Below are 24,784 nucleotides of genomic sequence, written 5' to 3' on the forward strand. Positions count from 1 at the left end.
CTTTTAGTTAAGGTTTCAGGATAGGATTCATTAGGCTTTCTGTGCACCAGAAAATCAGTCTGCCTTACTGTTGACATGCCACAAATTAATGCACGGCTTCCAGATAAATATTTATTTTTCCTCCGTGGTTCAGTTTGCAAATATGTTTACTTCAGGCTAGTACATTTGAAGTTATTTATGTCTTAATTATCTGTAAACTGCCTTTAAAACAGCACATAATATTTCCATATTCTGTTTTTACTTGAACTCTGATAATGTTATTGCAAAGCTCTATGATATCATATCACACTCTTTCAACTGCATTGGCAAGACATTAAAATAGAGAAAATACTTCCATACACCACAACTGTGCCGCTTGTTTCCTGTCCAAAGGCATCAACATTATCACTGAGGGGAGTTCAAGGGCACCATAGACAGAAAGGCACAGCTAACCATTACCCAAACAGATACTCTGCACTTTATCTGTTTATTCATTTTGTAAATGGTTCTCCTGTTTTAGGAGTTAATGATTTTGGTATTGTGATGCTTACAAAGAATAGCCATTGTAAAAGGGAAAAAAGTTTATTGCACTTTAGCTATAGATCATGAAAGGATAATAGCCTGAAAGTTTTTTGTTTTTTTTAAAGATTAATCTGTCAGTAAGAAATAAGTGCTTGGGTATGTAGCAGTTCATTTATTTGATAAAGTAACTTGTTTCAACTAAGTCTGCCATAGCAGATAGTGTAATGTTGTGGTGGAAAAAAATTACCTGGCTCTTTGTATGGACATTTTGAATAACTCATTTGGAGTGTTCCCAGTTTCTCCCTTTAATTACTGACATATTTATGTTATTCAGGATCTCTTGTTAATTACATACAATCAGTGCCTAAATTGAATCTAGCCAGCCGCAATAACTGTATAATTCATGTTTTAGTAATTAAAGGTATAAATTGGCAACACTGCTGCAGTGCCCAAATATAGGATGGTGTTTACAACAACACAATCTGTACAGTTTCCACTATAGCCTACACTCATATTTAAGCTATGTAATAACATGGAGGAAATTGAAAGTAAATATGTACTCTAGTGTGTCCAAAATCTGAATCTTCATTCCATCAAACCCATGAAAACGCCTTGGCCCTTTCCGTTTTTGTTCCTAACTTGACAGACATGAAACATTTCAAAGAACTGCAGCTGGCAACAGGTTGCCTTAACCACTTTACCCCCACCAGTACAGATTTCTCCGTTCCTTTTTTTCATCCTTTTACCACCAGGGACGGAGAAATCCGTACTTCCCACGCTCCCGACGCTGCCCGCGCTCCCGCTCGCTTATGCCCACACTCCCACTTGCATGCACGCCGCCGCCCGCTCGCCCGGAGATTAATGAACGGGAAAATCCATTCCTGTTCGTTGATCTAAGCCCCCGCAATGATCCGCTGCTTCTACAAGAAGCAGCGATCATTGTGAAGAAAAAAAAATTCCTAGCCTCTTTGTACTTCCTGCAAGCGTCCTTCCGGACGCTTGCAGGTCGCATAAATAAAATGTTACTGTGGCCATTTTGTGGCCAAATCATAAAACTACACCCTAAAGCATTTTTCACATACAAATACACTACTTTTACACGAAAAAATAACTCATTACCTCCCACACTCCCCAATTTATTTATTTTTTTGTAATTAAAAAAAAATAAAAAAATGTACAATAACAAAAAATACATAAATAGTTACCTTAGGGACTGAACTTTTTAAATATTTATGTCAGGAGGGTACAACACTGTTACTTTATAAACTATGGACTTGTAATTAGGGATGGACGCAAAACTGAAAAAAATGCACCTTTATTTCCAAATAAAATATTGGCGGCAAAAATTGTGATAGGGACATAATTTAAATGCTCCGCATAAGAGGTAGCGCTCACAGTAGAATCACCATAATCCACATTGTATTAAATAAAACCACATTGTCAAGGTATGTAAGAACATGCAATTAATAAAAGTCTCTGTGTTAAAGAATGTCTCCACCAAGGGGACTGTACAGTTGATAAGACCAAGCCTGTATCTCTTCACAACTCTAAGGGACCTCCACCAGCACCCTTTGTGTGTCACTCACCGCAATTATGAGACCAACAAATGGTCTATATGCGCTTTGGGACAGTTCCCTGGTCGTCCCCCACCTCTCAGGCAGATATAACCTCTGTTTTTCTTCTCAGATTCGAAGTATATACTCTGTTTGCATCCATATACCTCAATAGAGAAGACTCCACATAGCGTGGTAACGTTTAAAACTATTTATTTATAAAAATCAGATGCACTCACATGTCCATAAAAGATTCTGCACTCAGAGTAATTTATAAACGGGCTCTCCCCCGTATGCTGGCCAGGCTGGCAGGCTCCAGGACCCTCCTGTCTCAATAGACCTCCGTCGCGCGCTCGGTGGCCGTTGGACGCCGTTCCCGTCTCGCCTCCAGGCTGGAAGCGAGACGGGAACGGCGTCCAACGGCCATGCTGCCAATCCCCCGTAATTAAAATCCACACATTTTATTTGCTCATTTGTCCCGGTTATTGCAACATTAAAATGATATCCCTAGTAGAATCTATGGTGACAATATTTTATTTGGAAATAAAGGTACATTTTTTCAGTTTTACATCCATCGCTAATTTTTAGCCCATACATTTATAATAATAATGCCCTCCTGACATACATATTATTTTTTTTTATTCCCTAATGTCTGTAGATGTAATTTTACTATTTGGCCACAAGATGTCCCCACTGAGCAAAATACTATGTAGCGTACAACTACGCTACATAGGAAACAATGTGTTGCCACATTGTTACTAGATAAGTGACGCAGGTTTCAATGGAAGCCTGCATCACGGGTGGGCTGCGGGAAGATTAATGAAGGGGAACAAAGTTCCCATTCATAAATCTAACGATCGGGTTGTGGAAAGCGATGGAAAGCAGCATAGCGACTCTATTTATGAATATACACTTATTTTGAACGAAAACAGTGTTTATTCTCGAAGGACATGCTTGGATTGGCACAGGAGACTTTTGTCCCCTGCAGCCAATCCCCCCTGCACTTGGAAACATTGCAATCGCGGGCATTTGACCGCACGATCGACCCGCATAGCCCCCCAAGCTGCAGGGATGTGACTATCATGCCCCTGCAGCTCTAGCAGCTGCCTTTGCGGGCGTGAAGCTCACGTCCGCATGGCATAAATGGTTAAACGATACGCGAGGTGACATGTGACATGATGAGATAGATATGTGTATGTACAGTGCCTAGTACACAAATAACTATGCTGTGTTCCTTTTTTTCTTTCTCTGCCTGAAAAAGTTAAACCTCAGGTATGTAGGTGGCAGTTCATGTCTGAGTCAGGGGTGGGTCAGACTACAGTGTGACCCTCACTGATAAGAAATTACAACTATAAAACACTCTCCTAGCAGAAAATTGCTTCTGAGAGCAAGGGAGAGATAAAAAGGGTTGATAGTTCATAGATTTTAGCTCTGGCATACTTCAATGAATGTGTCATTGAGCAAAAACAATAAAACAGTAAAATTTTAAAAAGTAGATATAAATATAACATAAAATTGTGGACTATCTTAAAAAGTCATTTTTAGGAGAAGGAGGATAGATAGAATGGTTTATTTAATTTGTTTATTTTCACCAAGGGTGTCCTTTAAGCCAGGACTTTTAGCATCTCATTGACCATCTCTACAGTGGCATAGCTAAGAACTCCATCAAGCACTCTACACATGATTGATGGGGAGCGCCAAATCTCCCAAGGACAGCCGCAATATCAGAAAGGTGTAAAGAAGGGAGGTGTGCAGTTTGTTAATGATTATGGCTGTGTTCACTCTGAGACCATTGTGTATCATGCACATTATAATGTGTGTGTACTGCTATGCACACTGTGTGCATTATAACTCACATACTATTTATATTTTTAAGTCTGCTTAATGTGCACACATTCTAATACATTATACAGACCTCTCTGAATACAGTAAGCTAGGATAATGCAATCTATTACAATGCATAGGTGTAAACAAGTCCATACAGTTGTATGGGCAGTGAGTTAACATGCAGGGTGATTGCCCTATGCAATGAGCATAGTATTAATAGTGTGAACACATCCTAGAACTATTCAAAGTACATACAGAGATCTTTATTACCAGCTTAACACAAATGAAAATCTATTATCGTCTTTGAAGGAGGCCCTGGTACATTTGCAACTTCTGCATCCCCTATATGGCTACACCACGGCATCTTTGTTAAGCTAACTTTGAGTCTTGGTGAATGCCAATATTTGGCTGGACATCCTTGTTCAAAACACCCGTGACACACACTTCCACTCCTGCTGGATCTCTGGCTAACCCTTGACAATCCTTTCTTTCTTTCCTTGGCCACACCCCCATCCACCCCTCATGACTTAATTACCTGGTCCCTTCACCAGTAAAGAGGTCAGACAAACATCACAATTCTACAGTCAGATTTCTCACCTTATTATCATAAGACACAGGGTCATAACTGCAAATCATGGGCCCTCTCTAAGAAAATTTTAAGAAAAAACTGCACCATATCCCCATGGTGATCCCCGAAGCCAGGAAATTCACCTGCCAGTGTGCACTCCAGTCACTGTCCTACAATCTACATCGCTCCTTATGTTGCCCTCCTTCTCTTGCAGTGTTTGTGTTGGAGCACTAATGGAATTAATGCAATGACAACTAGAGAACAAGGCAGGTGGGAAAAAAGAAACCTCAGCATGTGCCAATACAGGTTCAGAATAAGAATCAATTTATTTTGCTAAGTAAGTTTGCACTTACAAGGAATTTGTCTTGGCAGTTGCTTAACAAACGCAAACATAAACCTAGTCCCTGATGAAACTTTGACAGTGAAACCGGTCGGACGAGGCGGACGTGTGGCTGGACGGCGTCCTATGTTTTAAGTGCTGTTTTTCCTTGTGGGTCCCTGTCATAAGGGCCCAGATGTGAGTGACTTTTAAAAACTTTTATGTTTTTTTAAATGAGTTATTAAAATCGCTGTAGATACGCTTAGATGTGCGTTTGTCTCTTTGCATGCCTCATTTTTGGTGAAACACTGCAATTGAGGATTAGATTGCTCGGCTTGTCTGGAGAGGAGGCCGGCTGCGAAGATACCTGCTGCTGACCTCATTAAGCCATATTGCAGACCCTGTAGTTAAGGTCTGTGATAATCTGGTAAGCGTATTACTTTTATGGTGTTTTCGGTGGTGGACACAAGTGAATTCGCGCTGAAGTGTACTATTTATGAAAATCATGGGCCCTCTCTAAGAAAATTTTAAGAAAAAACTGCACCATATCCCCATGGTGATCCCCGAAGCCAGGAAATTCACCTGCCAGTGTGCACTCCAGTCACTGTCCTACAATCTACATCGCTCCTTATGTTGCCCTCCTTCTCTTGCAGTGTTTGTGTTGGAGCACTAATGGAATTAATGCAATGACAACTAGAGAACAAGGCAGGTGGGAAAAAAGAAACCTCAGCATGTGCCAATACAGGTTCAGAATAAGAATCAATTTATTTTGCTAAGTAAGTTTGCACTTACAAGGAATTTGTCTTGGCAGTTGCTTAACAAACGCAAACATAAACAAAAACAATACAAGGAAGGACAGACAGTATGTATATTACAAGTCAAGTATGTTAGTAAAGTGGCAGTAAGCAAGGTGAGAATTGTTCATTTTCAGTTCTTTTTTATTGGTATTCTTATGATTAAGGGGAGGTGCTGGGGGGAGATCTCCTACAGTCTATTATCATCTCCATGGTTTTGAGAGCATTTAGTTCCAAGTTGTTGCTGCTGCACCAGGAGGAAAGCTGTCCCACCACATGCCTGTATGCAGACTCGTCCCCGTTTTGTATGAGACCAACTACTGTTGTGTCATCTGCAAACTTCAGAACCTTAACAGATGAATCTGTGGAGATGCAGTCATTGATGTAAAGTGAGTAGAGCAGTGGGGAAAGCACACAGCCCTGGGGTGCACCAGTACTGACTGTCAGAGAGCTGGATGTGTGTTTCCAAAGTCTGACCTGCTGTCTCCTGTTGGTTAAGAAATTGGTTATCCATTTGCAGATAGATTCAGGTATGTGTAGCTGGGAGAGTTTGCTGTATAGAAGTGATGGAATTATGGTATTAAATGCAGAGCTGCAATCTATGAATAAAATCCTGGTGTAGGTTCCTGGGGTGTCTAGATGCTGTAGTACATAATGAATACACATGTTAACGGCATCATCTGTTACTACAAGTACAAGCTGTTACCATGGAATGCTCATACCTTGTCACTGGTAGCTACCTGCAGAGCACCAGCAGGGGATACCTGTAAGGATGCTCATTTGGATTTTTCAGAAAATTGAAATTTCTTCAGTTCCAATCGGAACTTGTAAATCACAAAATGGAACTCGGAAATTGGATTTTTGCGGAAATACTGCATTACTGCAGTTCGGTAATTTTAGCCCAATCGCAGAACTCTGAGGCATTGAACTAATCAGAAAATGCAGAGTCAACTCAGAAGTATTTGTTCAATCAGACAATGCAAAAATTGACTAAAAAAAACACTATTTGGTTAACGGAACTCGGAAATGGGATTGGAAATACTGTATTACTGCAACTCAGTAATTTTAGACCAATCACAGAACTGGGAAGCATTGGACCAATAATAGAATACAGAGTCAACTCGGAAGTATTTGGCCAATCAGAGAATGGAAAAATGACAAAAAAAATACTACTCGGAAAATCCACGGAATTGGTAATCGGCATTGGCGGAAATCGGAATTTCTGTGGAATCAGAAATCGGCATTTGTGGTTATCCCTGCACACCTGTATTGGAAAGTGGGAGTTATACAAAAAAGCCCTGTTTGTGACAACAGCCCTCTAGTATCTCACTGTCAGATAGGAACACTGTGACCCACCACAGGGTCACTTTAAAATGCTATGTATACAGCACCCCATTTATTCTGATTGAGTAGCCATAGATAATATGATGCTACAGCTAGAGAGCAGGTCACAGTATTTAGCAGCTGGAATTTGCCCTATTTATAAGTGTGGAATATCTCCCATAACCAGGTACCTAACCTATGACCTTTCATTGGAAACAGATATTGGAGGAAGCTGAGCAGGGGCAGTGCAAGAATAACATTATATATAGTAAATACAATGTCATCTAAGTATACTCATCCTTGAAGTGTCACAACTCAAGGGATATCATATAAAAATGAGGTACATGATCGTAAAACAGATTTATACATTTTTGCCTGCTTTATATATATGGTCATGCTTCACGTGTGGCATATTTTATGTCTACATTTATTGGTCAATTGTGGTTTGTTTTAGTGTAACCAGTATTTTTCATGCTTTTGTGTCACTGTAGGGATTTGGATCGTAGCTTTAGCAGAAAAAGGCTTTAGTTATTACTCATTTGGGTTTTGCTGATACGGCATAATAGAACAGGATAATTTTACACTTTAAAATACAGCAAGACAAATACACTTTTCTCCACAGACAAGACAGCAAAAATGCATACAACAGCAAAGAAAGCTTTGGCAAATGCACAATTCTAACATAGATATATATATATATATATATATATATATATATATATATATATATATATATACACACACAAATGACTTGTTTGTAAATTCAGTCATGTTTTATACATAGAGAAGCATGGATAAATGATTTACTTTTAGACAACTCTGCATTTGGCCATTAGCAATACACAATGGTTTTTGGTTGCTTTCAATGTGTTTTTTATTTGTTTTAAATTACGTTCAGCAGTTTATACAATACTGTGGCATGTAACTGCAGAAATATACTAAAACAGTGCCGTAAATTTCCCATATGGAGACAACTGTGTTTGGGTGAAAAGTTGTATAAATCGAATGGGTTGTAAGTATATATATATATATATATATATATATATATATATATATATATATACATATATATAGATAGATAGATAGATAGATAGATAGAGGAGAGAGGAGAAAGAGAGAGAGAGAGAGAGAGAGATATAGAGAGAGAGGAGGAAGAGAGAGAGAGAGAGAGAGAGAGAGAGAGAGAGAGAGAGAAAGAGAGATAGAGAGAGAGAGAGATGGTCACTTGGATGTTAATAATTTGAGTTAATGCAGGATTATGCACATTTTATATGCAAATGTATGCAGCTTTAAAATGGACCAATTGCCTTTTACCTCAGCAGGATTTGATTCATTAATTTTCAAGCTGCATAAATGTGCGTACAAAAATTGCATAATGCTGCATCAACTCAAAATTATTTGCATCTCATTGGCCATCTCAAGTCAGCAGCTTTAGTTTGATTATGCTTGTAGCATTGTTATGCTTTGGGATCCAGCAGGCCAAATGTCTTGACTTCCTCATGCATCATAGGCTAAATATATTTCTTTGACCATGATAAACTGCTGAGAATGAAAATCTGGCTGAGGCTGAGTACCACTTCTTGAATTAGTATCATCATCAAAATAAAAAGAACTTGTTAAGTCCAGCTTACTGAGATATGTTGCCAGGGATAAGATAAGAGTGGACGGCTCCACTTGTACCAGAACTTCATGGGTGGATTAATCTGTAATGAGCAGAAGCGGACTGAGAAATCTGACCTCATTTATCAGGACCTTTATTATCCACTATTCAGAGTATGGGATGCCCTGCTCTTTAACCCACTAACTGCATTCCTGCTACTGATAGTGACAATTCTCTACTTATGCAAAGGACCTTGAAGGACAGCATGGTAATTATTTCAAAATAAACTGTTTCCATTAGAAAGTTTAACTATACATTTCAGTGATTTCAATTTTATCTAGATTTACTTTTTGTTTTGAATATTTGACAAAACTCATATAATGAGTATCTATTCAAGGGAGAAAATGACACCTGTGTTTTGAATCAACTGCAGGTGTTAAAACTTGTATGCAGCTAGTTTTTTTCTTTTAATATTGCATTGCACACAGGTTACCAGCTGTGATCCAACTAACATTTTAACACTTGTGATGCCGGTTCCACTCTTGATTCATTTGGCTTGTTAAAATAAATGGCTTTAGAAAGCTGTTTTTAGGTTTACTGTTGGGTGATTTCTAGTGTTTTTTTTAGCTCTACTCATCATTTATTGCCAACTACGTCACTAGCTCTTTTTTAGGGCTGGTTCAGACGGACGTCTGCATGGCATTGCATTTAGGGGCGTTGCGGCGGCTGCATGGTCAGGCTTTCAGTAGCCTTTGCGTCACGTTTTGATGAGGTCGCATTTTTTTCTTCCCCTAGGGGGACATTAGCCGTTGTGGTTGGCCGCCCTCCTGGAAGCTACATGTCGCTTCCAGGGGCAGCTCGAACACTAGCAAAAATCAGGACCCGAACGCTGCGTTCGTGTAAACACGCGTGAAAGCTTGGTACAAACGCTCCCATTCACTTGAATGGGAGTGTTTAACGCCAAGACCCGAACGCTGGCGGAAAACGCTCCGCAAGCATCCGTCTGAACCAGCTCTTAGTTTCTGCTTGGTCTTTTATTTTTCATTTTTATTAAGTATTTTTTAAATTACCTTCTGCCCGCCTTTTTAACTCTTTTATTACCCATGCAGGCTGTCAGTGTAAAACTGCTTCTGAACAATGCCAGACCATATGGTCTATGACATGTGAGGCCTCTGCAGGACAGAGGAAAATTTTTGCTCCCTCATAAAAAGCCCTCTAGTTCTAGTCAATGACAAGACGCACATCATCATTCATCAGCCCTGGGGACCTCCAAATATACCCCCCCCCCGGTTTGACATATGTATAGGGGTACTCCTTACCTATTAATTTAAATATTAAATGTCAAAAACATAGGCACCATTTAACTTAGTTTAATAACATTGTCCGATTACAAAAAAAATCCTGCTGTCCAGCAACAAATTCCAAGTGTTATGATCTGTCACAACTGTTATTATTATTATTTCGTATTTATATAGCGCCGACATATTACGCAGCGCTGTACAGTGTATATGTGTATATTGTCACTAAATGTCCCTCAAAGGAGCTCACAATCTAATCCCTACCATTGCCATATGTCTATATTATGTAAAGTAAGTACTGTAGTCTAGGGCCAATTTTTTTTTAGGGGGAGCCAATTAACTTATCTGTATGTTTTTGGAATGTGGGAGGAAACCGGAGTGCCCGGAGGAAACCCACGCAGACACGGAGAGAACATACAAACTCTTTGCAGATAGTGCCCTGGCTGGGAATCGAACCAGGGACCCAGCGCTGCAAGGCGAGAGAGCTAACCACTATGCCACCGTGCTGCCCGTTGTACTCATCATTGTTGTACTCATCAGGGTTCTTTCATAAAAAATTAGATGAAGACCCCCTCCTGATGCCCAGTCCACATACTCCACACTGATACAGTACTATAAAGGGACCTAGCATAAGCATACTTAAACCTACTGCCAGGGCTCACTATTGGTCCACTGAGTTGGGAGTGGTATGTGTGTGGTGTGGACTGTACTTACCTTTTGTGACATCCCAGTTGCTATTGGTTATGGTGACCTAGTCTGGTGTTGATGCAGTGAACTTCCTCAATGTATTATTGCAGAATCTTCTAGCACCACCCCTTAGTGTTTCTGATGACTTGTTGATGTGGAACCTTATCTTGCTGGGACTTAAAAACCAACATGCATTGTTCTGTATGTTTGTTGTGTTTGTACATACGTTTTTACTGTAAGTGCAATATGACCTGTTGTTTTTTATTTATTTTGTCCTTTGTTTAAAAGATTAAAAAAAAAAAAAAAAAAGAAAAAACAGCGTTGGAAAGGAAATCAGCTCCTTGGTGTTCATTTTGAAAAATGTCAGCAGTCACATTACTATTTCAGTATCTGCTAGTTATAAATAGTTAAGGTTATGCAATAATTCAAGGATGATGTCCAAAAAGATGGCAGCAGAGGCAACTTACATAGGACCTTCCCTTTTCAAACCAGTGTCTGTAATTAGAAGACTAGAATTAGAGAAAGCAGCAGGAGTTGCAGCTGACTGTTCAGTTTCAGTGTGTGCTGTGCTTTAACACAGAAGTCCTGCAAGATTTGTACTGCTCTGACCTTCTTTCACATTTGTTTCAGGTGTGTCTGCTGAAAGCTCAGTTGGGGAAATTTCAGTTCAAGTGGATATGTTCACACACCCTGGAAATGGAGAACACAAGATTACAGTAAAAAGTAAGCTGGAAGCGAACAATAACATTTCACTGATATCTGTTGTCAGAATTATGTATTATGACAGCTGCAAGCTTTCATTTCAATGCTGAATGACATTTCACCGAAGAGGAAGGATTTTGTTATTTGCAAGGATGTAGCAAAGCGCATTGTCCCCTTTCACTGCAATGCATTATTCTTTCATACTGCGCTTCAATGAAGCAAGCCAGATTTGTTGTGTCATTCTATAAAGCAATACACTTAGGACTGTATGAGAAGGTGAACCCCAAATCAACCCAGTAAATAATTATAGCAGACACAACCTCAATTTATTCATCAGTTTGCTTTTTAGCTTTTGGTTTCCGAGACAAGTCCTGACCTTGAATCTTTACGGATTTCAAAAGAGTAACACATTCTGGTTCATGTTTATATTTTGGCTTTCTGATCACATTGAAAAGATAATTTTTCTTCCTTGACATAAAAGCAAAAATCAGATTGTATATTGCACAGCTGAAGGTATTCGGTGGCCTTATTTCTAGTTTGTTGTGAAGCTGTTGTAGGGGCGGAGAGGTCTGTGAACCCTTGTGGCTTTCAAAACCCAAGCCATGCTATTGTGGAGATCTCTAACATGTAAGCTAAGCATACATATATGTATGCTACCAGTGGGTTGGGTGCAGGGTCAAATACCATTCCCCCTCCGAGTTGCATCAATTTGGAGGGAGAAGTAATTCGGGGTATTGCAATTGTAATTGTGAATTACTCTTACGTGCTCCATGCAGTATAACATTACTGCTAGGGCGTGTGCCGAAATCTCCTGCTTTGTAAGCTAAGCCATGCAGATTGGTTCTTGTTACAGTAGAAATGATTGCATTCATGTGGTGAATGAGATGCTGGAGGGTGGGATGTGTTATTTTCTCTATTCAGATACAAGCCAGTGAAAAAATGGAAATTCTTGAAAGTTTCATGGTTAACAGTAAACTATTAGAGGCCATATTTATGGCAGATTTAGGACAAAAATGTGTGAACTTATATCATATTTTTCTTGTCATTTTAGTTAATTGTAAGTGAAACATTAAACCCATTGCATTGCTACTTGCAAAAACTGTGGTCTAAATAAAAAAATGTACGTATGTGGATGTTAGAATGTCTTCTGCCTGTTCGTAATTACAAAGTGTGCTAGAGAGCATAAAGGCGGTGTATTGATGTAAAAACAGAAACACTCCCCATATCTGTATACTGCTGGATATTGGTATGGAGCTCTGCCCTCCCAGTAATGCTTGGCCTGTACTGTTTAGCTTATCAGAATTCTCCTCCCAGAGCATTGTGGGGGACCAGGCATTATTTTCATTGGTTACTGAGAATTCCAAAGTCCAACATTCCACAGAGCTGCACCTGAAAGAACTAAAGATGTCACCACCAGTGTAAAAATTTCAGAATGTAAATTAGGGTGAGCAAAAATTGTAAAATGAGCAAATACTGACTAAATAATTTATAAATTGTATTTGTTTCACAATATTCAATTTTTCCATTACATTGGCCTCGATTCATAAAAGTGCTGTCAGTAAAGTAAATCCGTGCGGGGAAACACCGCTGTCAGTGTTTCCGCCTTCTGGGTGGTCATTCATAAAAATGTTTCTAGTTGTGATAGGAGTGCGGAGATATTCCGCTGTAGGCTAGCGTTAGGCTGTCGGTAGGCATGCGGAAACAGGAGAAGCAGGCGGAGTCCCTCCGTGCGGTGTTCTCTCTGCTGCTGCTTGTGAGGTCTGTCCCATTCACTGCAATGTATTCCGCACGCTACGCCACATCCAAGGTAGCGGTATTCCCTGTCTGCATACCGCTTCCTCTAATCTTTATGAATTGACATTTGTTACTTTTGTTAAGATAATCACCGCGCAAGGCGGTAATTTATCACTCTTCTCAGGAATGTCGGCATTTCATGCGGAAAAAGCCTTTATGAATACAGATTTTGCTAAGTGGTCGGTAAAGTGAGCTGTTTTCAACATTTCCGCATGCGGGAATGTTTTATGAATTGAGGCCATTGTTTTCAATATAGTTCCTCTTTAAACGGTCTTTCACTGGTTGATTCTGTATTGAAGAGAGAGACTATCATGCAAAGACCATAACAAAGTTTTTGTATGGATAAATGTTTGACCTCAACTAACCAATCAACATAGGCCATGACGCATTTAATAAAAACAGTATACATATGTTTTTCCTGGTTGCATTTATTTCTTATTATTAATTTGCATCTTGAAAAATGAATACTGAAAGTAGAATTAAGAGAATTAAGTATATTATCAACAGATACTAAGAGATCAGGGCTTACATTTTTGAGAACATTTTCTTTTACCTCAAAAGACCCAAGGCTGCAATATCAGATTCATACCATCATCTTTATTGCCAATGGTCTTTTTAGTGGTGGGCTGATCGCATTCATGGCAGCATTACATATCATTACATATGAAGTGTTGTGAAGGAAGGGAATAACAGACACATCTGGTGTGCAAAAGTACATATGGTCACGAAGAGCTGGTGTTGACTAAATGAATGAGGCAGAGGAGGTATAAGTTGGACAGTTGGTTCCATGCCTCCTAGTCTCACAAGAACCATTAAATGTCCTACCTTTGGTCAGAACATCAACATGGAAGAACTGGTCAATGAACTATAAGGACAATGAAGAGTTGCATGTGAAGTTACTAAAGAAATGATCACATTCTTTACAGTGTAAATAGTGTGTGAGGAAACACGGAAAAGCCGCCGCTAGTACTCAAAGTAAGGCGGCTGATTCCGCGTTCAACATGGCAGCTAGCGCGCAGTCGAAGCTGGGAGAAACCGCTGCATGCCCAGACAACAGGGCGGCGGATTCCGCGTCCGACGCGGCAGGTAGCACGCATAGGCCTACTCTTGTCAGTAATGCGGAATGCGGAGAAAACGACGCACGCACTGACAGCGGTGCGGCGGATTCCGCATACAACACAGCAAGAACATTACAACACATGTCTGGTTTGGCTGGGACTGATAGTCCACACTGGCTCAGGAGGATGCGCGTGCAGAGAGGCAGGGCCTTTATGACAGTCAGAAGGGAGTCAGCTGACCAAGCCGGTCAGCTGACAATTTCAGCAACTTCCATTGGTCCAGCACTTAGGGGAAGCGCTAGAGAGCGCTGGCGTTGCGATCACTACGTGGTAGCACTCAGACCTTGTCAGTATCTGTGTTTATTAGACAGCTTCGTAGGTGTTGATGATCACGGAGCTCACACCTTAGCCTAGGAATTGTATTATTATCTGTGTTATTATCTAGACCAGTTTCCAAGGTGTTGATGGCCAAGGAACTCACACCTTAGTCTAGGAATTCTGTACCATCTGTATCACTATTATCTAGTCTAGTTCCAGGAGTGTTGAGAATCTAGGAGCTCACACTCAAGCCTAGGCATTGTTGACTATCTGTTATGACCTTCTGCTTTCCTGACCATTCTTCTGATCTCTGATTCTGTACCTTTGTCATTCTGATACTCTGTTGCCAAACTCTGCTGATCTTAGGATTCTGCCCCTGTATACTGTCTCTGTACTTTATCTGTCCGTGTGTTAATGACCTGGCCTGTCCGACCTCGAGAACTCTCTCTCCTGTCAAGAGGTAGTTCGCAGATCTGTCGGTGACACTTCCTCTTTGGTGTCACTCACGTTCTGTCCTTCCCACACTCAGCCTAGCTCCGCCCCTTGGGGAGTTTCAGACCTGTGGAAGGAACCTGATCTCAAGCAGTATCTCCCACTGTTCAGCACCCTTCTCCCGGGTGCTCTCCTCAAAGTATTACTGTTGCACCAAACACTCTTATCACTCAGGTGTCCAGAGGTTAGAGATATATCTGATTATCGGTGATACTGCAGATCATCAATAATCGGGTATATATCTGTATTCTCGGTGATACTGCAGATCACCGGTAATCAGACCCTCTCTGTGTTACACCGATCGTTACATAGTGTCAATCTCTTAGCACTTCTCATTTTCAGGGTCTCAGGGAGGACAGTGTGATGACTAATGTGGAACGTGTGCAAGCAGAAGTTAAATGATAAGGGAATTTACAACATGTTCAATTTAAATCATTTAGTCCTAATGCATTACTAATTGAACTTTAGTGATCAAAGGCTCTATTGTTTTTATGCATTTTCCTAACCTAAATCTCTATACAATTTTTTGTGATACGATTACCCACATATGTTTGGTTTTGCTTACATATCTGTGATCCATTCTTGAATCAGCAGGTCTAATCGCTATTCTCTGTGATCCATACAGTTCCTGTCCCTGTCTAGAAAATGACAATTAATAAGAAACGTCTACATTCTTCTCTTACAGTATGACACAAAGGCAACTTATCTTTCTAATATATATTTTTTGTATAGCATATCTTTTCAATTTGCTTTTTGCTAAGTCCTATTGCACTCACTTATATCTAATGTTCATTACCACATGCATCATTTTTCCTTGAACTAGAAAAAAAGTCCTTAGGCTTAGATTCCAAAAGGTTGTCATCAGTGACAACAGTAAAATTAGCTCATGTTATATCTCAGACTAAAAATGGCATCTGTCAGTTTAATCACATGACAGTTCACAGTCAGTATCATTACAGTCTTTAAATCAGACCTATGCCCAGGAATTAAATGTCACATATATAATTAGCAGCAAAATAACTAACTGTTGCAAAATTTGTCAAGCTTCTTAACATTTATGGTAATGAAAAGATGTTCCTGTGGATTCATTATTGATTTTTTGTGTATTTTTTGAAAGGCATGTATTTGCTCATACAGAAACATCACACCACAAATAAAAAACAACACTACAAAACATCAGGGTTGACTCTTTTACTTAGTATAATAACTACTTGAAATTAAATGGCTAATCTTTATCTTATTTGTAGGTTTGGGGCCGCTAGGACCCTTAGTCAGCTGAGACACTTTAATGCAATGCTTTAACACATGCCTTTTCATGTGCTTTTCAAGGTATTGAGTCCAAATGGCACAAAAATGCATCCAGCAGTGCATTGTAAAAACCCAAAAGTAAACATGGACATTTCCTTTAATGCAAAACAAAACTGATGCATGCACAGGTAAAGTAAAACTAAAGTGAAAAAGTCAGATACTTCTCTATGGAGAGGGAAGGCTCTGGATCCTATTGAGCCTTCCCATTCCCCTCTTTGGAAACTGTGGTAGAAGAAACGGAAAAAAACACAGAGACACCGGGAGCCATTATAGTGTATTATCTCAATAAAATGGTCTAGGTGTAAGTAAAATACTACTCACAAGTATGGGTTGCTGATAGGCAACCACTGTAGTAGGCATATGGGGAAATCCCGTCCCCACTCGGTCTTTTTGAAGAATGGTCGCAGCTCCTTAGGAAAAAATCTTTTTACCACTATGTGGCAAAAATAACACACCCACAATGTGGGATGTTAGACAGCAATAGTAAAAACAGTAGGAGGCGCCCTTGATCAGTTGTATTGCATAAAACAGCGTATATGATAAATAACTTACATCGCCTACCTTATGAATAGACTTCACTCAGTAGGAAAGATGAGTTTTTGGCACCCGGAACCTCTGACCAGCATTACAGCACCGTATTTTGACCTGATGAAGCGGTTTATGCCGCGAAACGCGTTGTCCAGGGTGCTTCTTACCAATAAATGTTTTTCATCTTTCCTACTGAGTGAAGTCCATTCATAAGGTAGGCGATCTAAGTTATTTATCATATATGCTGTTTTATGCAATACAACTGATCAAGGGCGCCTCCTACTGTTTTTACCATTCCCCTCTTGATCCCCTCGTTTCAGCGCTATCACCCCTGTTAGAGCTACTTGACCAACTGATTGAATACACCTTTGGGAGCACTCGGAAGGCTTTGGGAGTACTCTTGTCCTCAAGCGCATGCGCAGTATGGAGCAGCTTGCACTCAGGGCACTCAGGGACACAAGTGCTCTCAATGCCTTATGAGGGCTCCTGAAAGCAGCACATTTTTACAGGGGTGGCAGTGCTGGAACCAGGACATGGAAGGAGGAGGAAGGCTCTTAAGAAGCAGTAACTAATGAAGTAACCATTTGAACTTCCCTGCAGTAAAACCTTATCTCAAGCTGTTTCTTGGCTGTTTAAGCTCTTCAGAAGAATGGGACTGAGTTTGACCAAGTGGGTCGATTAGCTCAGAGAAGCTATTTTACATGGATAACAATTTAGGGTTTTTAACTCTTACTGTACTGGAAAACAAAAAAGGGACATCACATAATTTCTGAGTAGGGCTAGTATCGTATGTGAATATTTTTATCTCATCATGTCACGTGTCGCTTCAGATTCACTTTAAAGCTAACTTCAGTGCATTCATTATAAACTTGCCTTTACAGTGCCTTTACTTTACTTATCTTAGAAAACAATAGGTCAGAATTACTATGAGAGAGTGTTTCCATTGTTAGTAAGTATAGTCAAGTCAAAATATTCTGAAGATCCATCATGATTTAACAAACATTGCACTTATGAAATGTTATTTAATGTGTAATTAAGGAGTTTGTATTTCAAAGCATTATATTTAACTTTGCATGTCTTTTCTCTTGTTGCAGTAATGGCAATTAATGGCTTGCTCTGGCAAACTACAGCTATGTTTCGTCCATTTGTTGAAGTATTTTTATTAGGTCCCAATATGGCTGACAAGAAAAGGAAATTAAGCACCAAAACAAAAAGCAACACTTGGTCACCCAAATACAATGAATCTTTCCAATTGTAAGTAATTTCAGTTTGGAAAACTTGCTTTTTCAGCTAAAATAAAAAAAGTTGTTTATTTAGAAAGGGCTGGTTCTTACATTAATAGATGGCCCAGACACCATAGTGCTGACCTGTTACACCTAATTTTATTTACTTCTGCCTGAGATGCATATCTGCACCTTATGAACTTGATAAAGGGGACATAAGCTATACAAGTCTTTAAAAATATTTAAAACAAAAATAAATTCCTAATTTTTCTTAAATGTTGTTTGAAAAAACAGACAAAATCTAAATATATTATTCAGTTGAAGTGTGGTCTGGTGTTAGTCGAGGAGCAGAAATGCAGACATCAAACCAACAAACGTTGATTCCGATGATACCTTTAATGACTAACTGCACATGGTTTATTGCAAGCTTTCGAAATGTTAAGTTTCTTCTTCAGGCATTATATAGAATTCTATCTCCAGAATCAACGTCTGTTGCTTTGATGTCTGCATTTCTACATTATTCAATTAATCCCAAAAACCTATCAGAATTTTCCACCATGATCAATTAGTAAATGTCAAAATATTTGGAAAATTCAATCAATCTTCCTAAATGAAAGAAAAAATACATTTGATTTTCCTGGTTTTATCGACAAATTAAATGTTTTACTTGAATCCTGTTTTACCACCTCAAGACTAATCACCAGACTTTCACTAAGATATTATTACATATACATAAAAAAAAAAAAAAAGATATTATATAAAGCAAACAGAATAATCCATCCGGCACTACATGTAAAGGTAAGATATATCTGTCATTTATTGCATCCATCTTCCAGATCATACATATAGATCCATTGACTATGTATACATGTATAAATAACGTACCCTTACTGTTCCTTGCTGTGGGGCAGTGTGGGAGCAGCGGTCCCCCTGACAGCCGTTTCGCTCTAAAATGAGCTTCTTCCGAGGCTCCATGCGCACGGAGCTTCGGAAGAAGCTCGTTTTCGAGCGAAACGGCCGTCAGGCGGACCGCTGCTCCCACACCGACCCACAGCAAGGAACAGTAAGGGTACGTTATACATGTATACATAGAGTCAATGGATCTATATGTATGATCTGGAAGATGGATGCAATAAATGACAGGTATATTTAACCTTTACATGTAGTGCCGGATGGATTATTCTGTTTGCTTTATATATGTTTGATGTTTACTTCAGCATCCTGAGCACACGGTAGGTCAGTACCCTTTTCCTTCTATACCTGAAAACCATCTCTGCATTTGTCCCATAACCGCAGTGCCATTTTTACTTTTTTCTCTCTTTGGCCTCAATTCACTAAGATTTATCAAACACTTTATCAAACGTTTGATAATTTACCTCATGCGTAAAATCTAATTTTGAATTCACTAAAGTGTTAAATATTTATCAAATATTTTATTGATAAAACGTTCAATAAATATATAACATAATATAACACCTTAGTGAATTCAAAATTAGTTTTTACCCATGAGGTAAATTATCAAACGTTTGATAAAGTGTTTGATAAAGCTTAGTGAATTGAGGCCTTTGACTCAAAGTAAGATATTATTATTATTTTGCTTTTTTTACATATGAGAATTTTCATATAACTTTGGGCAAATGTTTGCATGACTCCATATTGACAATCATTACATCTGAAATGGATGCAATGTCTGAAAAAATGCTCCATGCAAAAATTCAGATTTAGTGGAAACAGTACATAGCTCATGTTATATATCCAATCACAGTGATCAAAGCTGAGAAGTGAAAAAAGGCTCTGGTCCTTATGGTGTCAGAGCCTTCTCATCCTTGAAAGATTAAACAGCATGCCGAGTTACTGTATACACAGAGAGAATCTATCAGGCCTTCAAGAATGGAGAAAGTGGCTTGCTCTTCTTCATTTCTTCAGTGCCGGTCAGGTCATCCTTGTGTGTACAGGAAATATTAACATTTAAGGGTGCCCCAGCTCACTGGTCTAGTGCTATACATCATTCAGCCTGCATGATACAAGCTCTTAGTGAATGCAAATTACATCAATGCTGCCAAATCCTCTAGATAAGCTCCTTTCCCGCAGCAGGTCTGTTGTCTTTACAGCCCTGACGTTCATTTTGTACTTGATTTTTTTTATCATTTTCCTTCTATAAATATGGCTCTGCTAGAATATTATGACAGCTAATAGGTGAATAAAATGATAATGGATCCATTTTCATTTAGTCCTGCCTCTAAGACATACAAATGTTGGAAAGGAAAACACAGCTGACATGAATATCAGATTAGACTACAACATGGAGCTATTGCGGAATTAATTTGACAGTGGGGGCAGCTCTTAAATCTCTATAGCTTAGCTTAGCTAGAGGTCCTGTTCTATCTATATTTCATCTAAACAGTAAACACAATACTTACTATGTTTGTAAAAAAAAAAGGTATTTATCCCAATAGAAATGACAAAAGGCTGCCTCTGCTTAGTGCTGTTGGAGTGTCTCTGTCATGTACCTATTGTGATCTATGTGAAAATAGACTGAGATGTTTTATCACAAACATGGTGCATGTTCGCATTCTCCTTTCAAATTATATACACTTTCAATGGCCTACAGTAAATGCAGCTAGAGTTTAGTTTCTGAGCATAAGCCTGAATCTAGTAAACAACATCTCCAAGCATTGGTAGAATCCGAGCTGCTACACAGCCTTTCTCTAAATGAATGAGTCGCCTATGTAGGAGTAGTTTAGGGCTCTTTTATATTGCAAATCACAACATGATGCAATATTGTGTGCAATTTTTCTGCAATTGCATTTGTGATCTGATTTTGCCAGATCGCCAATGTCATGCATGTTGTATTTTTTCCCTCGTTCCTAGCACTAAGAAAAATCACAATCAGAACACAGAGGTATTAAAGGGTCCATTAAAATTTTACTACACTGAAGATGTCCTTTCATTTTGATATTTGCCTGTGATTGGAAATGGATCACACAATACAGTAAATCACATCTAGTATAAAAGAGCCTCTACTGTTCTCAGTGATGAGCTCTGATGTATCAGTGTCTTTTTGTGCCTCTGAATGGTTTTATCAAAGCATAAAAGGAGCCGGTCAGCCAGATATCACCATCCAAAAGTGGCCAAAAGAAGTGGTACGTGCATCCATTCTGCATGAAGCAGTCCTTCTAATAGCCTGCATGAAGATTGTGTGATTATGTATCATGAAGAGGGTGTCATAAACCTCATTACTGGGATATATATAGATGTCCTAGGCAGGGCATTCTGAGATTTGGCCACTCTGGAATATTACTTCCCTAATCCTTGCTGGCAGTTGTATTCCCACTTACTTCTGCATCACCTTCTGCTAACAGGAGCGGACAGTATGATGTCAGCTCCGATGGTCCACAGTGATGTGGCTGAAACCTGGGGCAGAAGAGCTTTAGGGGGAATCCACAGGTGAAATGCATCCGCCTGGCCCAGGATTATCGTGGACTGCACAGAAGTGAGGTCAGCTTACCGCCACAGATCCTGCAGATCAGTTGCAGCGTGCCAACTGTGAATGGCTCCTCTGTGTAACATAGGAGCTGTTCACTCTCCGCTTAGCAATGATCAGAGAATGGACAAAACAAGTCCATTCTCCGCTCTAGTGGGAACAAAGCCTTACACTAAAGTGATTTGATCTTTCCCACAGTTGTGATGGGACACAAAGGCATGTTCCCTGCTCTATGTTATGCCTCTGAGTCCCCTATGCACCTCTGTCAGACCCCCCCCCCCCCTGCAGGCTGCGACTACCAACGAGCATCTTGTTGCCAATTTTGGCAATCTAGAGTGGTAGTGGCACCCCTTGCAGGAGAGGTACTCCTGTAAAACACTCACTCTGGCGTTAGTAATGCCCCTTCCCAGCTCTGATTACCCTGCTCTGCCTCTCCCCACCTCTCCCATGCCACTCCCTACTCTGTGCTGAGACACACACAGCCAAAGCTGCAGCGTCGTGACCCAAGCAATTTCTGGACATAGGAATGACACAGAGTGGCGATAATTGATGCTACCTGATCTGGCTAGCCCCCATGGATCATGTAGTATATTGTCCACCTCAGGTTCTCTTTAAAAGGGGTTGTAACTTCCCCCCCCCAAAAAAAAATATTGTAAATATATATATATATACACACACACACATATACACAGTGTGTGTGTGTGTGTGTGTGTGTGTGTGTGTGCGTGTGTGTGTGTGTGTGTGTGTGTGTGTGTGTGTGTGTGTGTGTGTGTGTGTGTCACGATTTAGCTAAGGCACACGGGCCAGGTAATATTATACAAACTGTGCAGTGCCAACAGGATTGTGGGATATCTCTTTTTTAGCTACAGTAACAAGCTCATGTCAAAATGCAAATTACAGAAACGTTCCATTTCAGATAAGATAAGGACATGGACAATAAGGTAATTAAATTACCCCTACCCATGTGATATCACTTTTGCCATCACAAAGAAACTTCACAATGGCAGTGCACACTAATGCAGTAAGCTTTTCTTATAAAAATAATTTAGGGATACATACGGTATATTATTAAGAACAATATATTTTGAGTGCTTATTTTGTTTGAAATGTGCTGCTAGGTACAGGGAAAATTAGAATTGGAGAAAACCAAGCAAACTGTGGTGTGCATCAGGGCCACAGTACCCAAAGAATGCATTGTAACTAAAAAAATCTCTTCTAAGCTTGTGATAAAGTGAATAATAGAAATATATGAATTAGCTGACTATGTTTTCTATCTTCACCCGCAGTGTTTTAAGCAATGAAGATGGACCAGCAGCCTATGAACTTCACCTGTGTGTCAAAGATTACTGCTTTGCCAGGGAAGATCGCATTATTGGAATGACGGTCATTCAGCTAAAGGGCATTATGGAGAAGGGGAACTTTGCATCCACTTGCCCACTGACAAAGAACATTTGCATGGATGAAACTGGACTGACAATCCTTAGAATACTTTCTCAGAGGTCCAACGACGAGGTTGCCAAGGAGTTTGTAAGGTTGAAATCGGACACAAGATCTCCAGAAGAAGTCTAGAGTTCTGATGCTGCATGGGGGAATCGGTCTCAAAGAACTGTTTTACATACAAACACAAATCATTGATACGGTGTTGTTCTTTGAATAGTGAATGCATGTGCAAATCAGTGGGAATGTTTATTCAATATGTTTCCGTGTTTGCTAGTACACCGGTACTATATTTGCAAGGCGTCTTAAAGAAGAAGTGTATTTTCTTTTTTTATATGACATTGGGCAAGGACTTGTTCCCATGAAGTGCCAAAACTTACACTTAGAACTGAAATATGCTCATGGTTATTTTTGGTATACATTGTTTTCCTACCGATTTCCAACCTGGTTGAGTAAAGAAGTATTGATCATTGACTTGCTTTTGTTAAATAACTGTGTATTGTTATGCAGTCTGTATACTTTAGCATCTTCTGATGCATTGCCCATGAACATATCATTGTTTTATTTGTTCCCTTTGCTTTTATTATCCAACCCTACTATTGTTTGTTGCTATGTTGTTGGTAATTGTTTTAACGCCATTCCTATTTGGAACTGTTTCCTTTTCATTAAAGAAAGAATGGGGCTATTTTACGCATATTTGACACGATTTTTCTGGTATATCACTGTGAAAAAAAACTGTAAAAAAAAAAAGCTTCTTTGGCTTAATATTGTCCTTTCTTATGCAGTAATATCTACTGTGTATTACAATTCATTGTTACAGCTTTATACTAATGGTTATAAACATGGCAGCCTCACTCCAAACAAGAACCATTGGTTTTACCAATAATAACTGATCAGATTTAAAACATTTGGGCTCAACATATATCTGATTTGGCCAGAGATCTCTTTAGAGAAATATTTACAATGAGAGTTAGTGGCCTACTGTATACACTGTATACATAATGATATTGTGGGTGTTGTCATAATAAACCAATCAAATTTGACTGTCATTTTTGTGCTGCAGGTAAAAATAGTGGCAAACTATTTGACTGGCTGCAGTAGAAAACACCTCAACGTTGCCCTTCCTTTTGGGTTTATATCCTTGTCCAAGTATGCTCTGCAAGTCTACAGTTGTGTATATTTGTATAAAACATTACAGAAAATATGTGTTAAGTCATTCCTCAATTTGCTCACTCCATTTGGTTCAGCTTCTTGTCATACAACAAATGGGTTATTTTCCATAAATTTTGCAGTATTTTTGTACCGTGCAAATAAGAACATTAAACTTCCTTTTAAAGATATCTAGAGTTCTAACAAGGCGTATGTGGATAAAATATTGTAATGAATACCAAGAATATTGCGCTGAATAGTGTGCAGCTGGATGTCGTCTGTATCATTAAAAGAAATGACATGTGGCAAGCAGGGAAATGTTGCATTGTATACTTAGCTGCAATTCAGTCAAGTGTCTCTTTTTAAAGAAAATAAAAAAACTACAATTTGTACTTATGCAACATAAAAAATGTATTGCACTGAGGCAAAAGTCTTGTTATGTAAATATATTTAGTGACTTATTGAAAAATAAAGTATGAAACAAGATTGTAGGCTTTTTGCATTTTTCTAGGTAAATTAATTTCATAGTTTCCCATAAAATGTCGCATTATAGTTTGTTAAAAGCAGTTCTGCTAAATTAACTGTTATGTATATTATGCTATAAGATTGTGTACATTAATTTAAATTAAATCTGTCATTACTGATGCTCATTAGGAGCTAGTAATTTTATGGCTGTTACGCTAATCCCATAGTTACCACTTAGTTACACAAAGGTGATTTCTTAAGGGTAAAATGTATGACATCTACGGTACATAAATGGAAAAAACGCACATAAAAAGAAAAACAATTAAAAGACCACTACCCCTTATACACATGCAAAT

The 24,784-nt window shown here is 39.1% G+C and overlaps 1 protein-coding gene across 1 annotated transcript in view; it reads left to right on the top strand.

The window, feature by feature from the left end:
* Positions 1 to 24,449, top strand: part of UNC13C (unc-13 homolog C) — a 784,159-nt gene extending 759,710 nt beyond the window's left edge. Inside the window, exons 32-34 of the mRNA XM_068275480.1 lie at positions 11,101 to 11,193; positions 17,765 to 17,924; positions 22,664 to 24,449. Coding sequence (XP_068131581.1) covers positions 11,101 to 11,193; positions 17,765 to 17,924; positions 22,664 to 22,946 — 536 coding nt within the window. The 3' untranslated portion in view covers positions 22,947 to 24,449. The remainder of the gene's footprint in view (positions 1 to 11,100; positions 11,194 to 17,764; positions 17,925 to 22,663) is intronic.
* Positions 24,450 to 24,784: the final 335 nt, after the last annotated feature.

The sequence above is a fragment of the Hyperolius riggenbachi genome, chromosome 3 (genome assembly GCF_040937935.1).
Source record: "Hyperolius riggenbachi isolate aHypRig1 chromosome 3, aHypRig1.pri, whole genome shotgun sequence".
In the NCBI taxonomy this organism is placed as follows: domain Eukaryota; kingdom Metazoa; phylum Chordata; class Amphibia; order Anura; family Hyperoliidae; genus Hyperolius; species Hyperolius riggenbachi.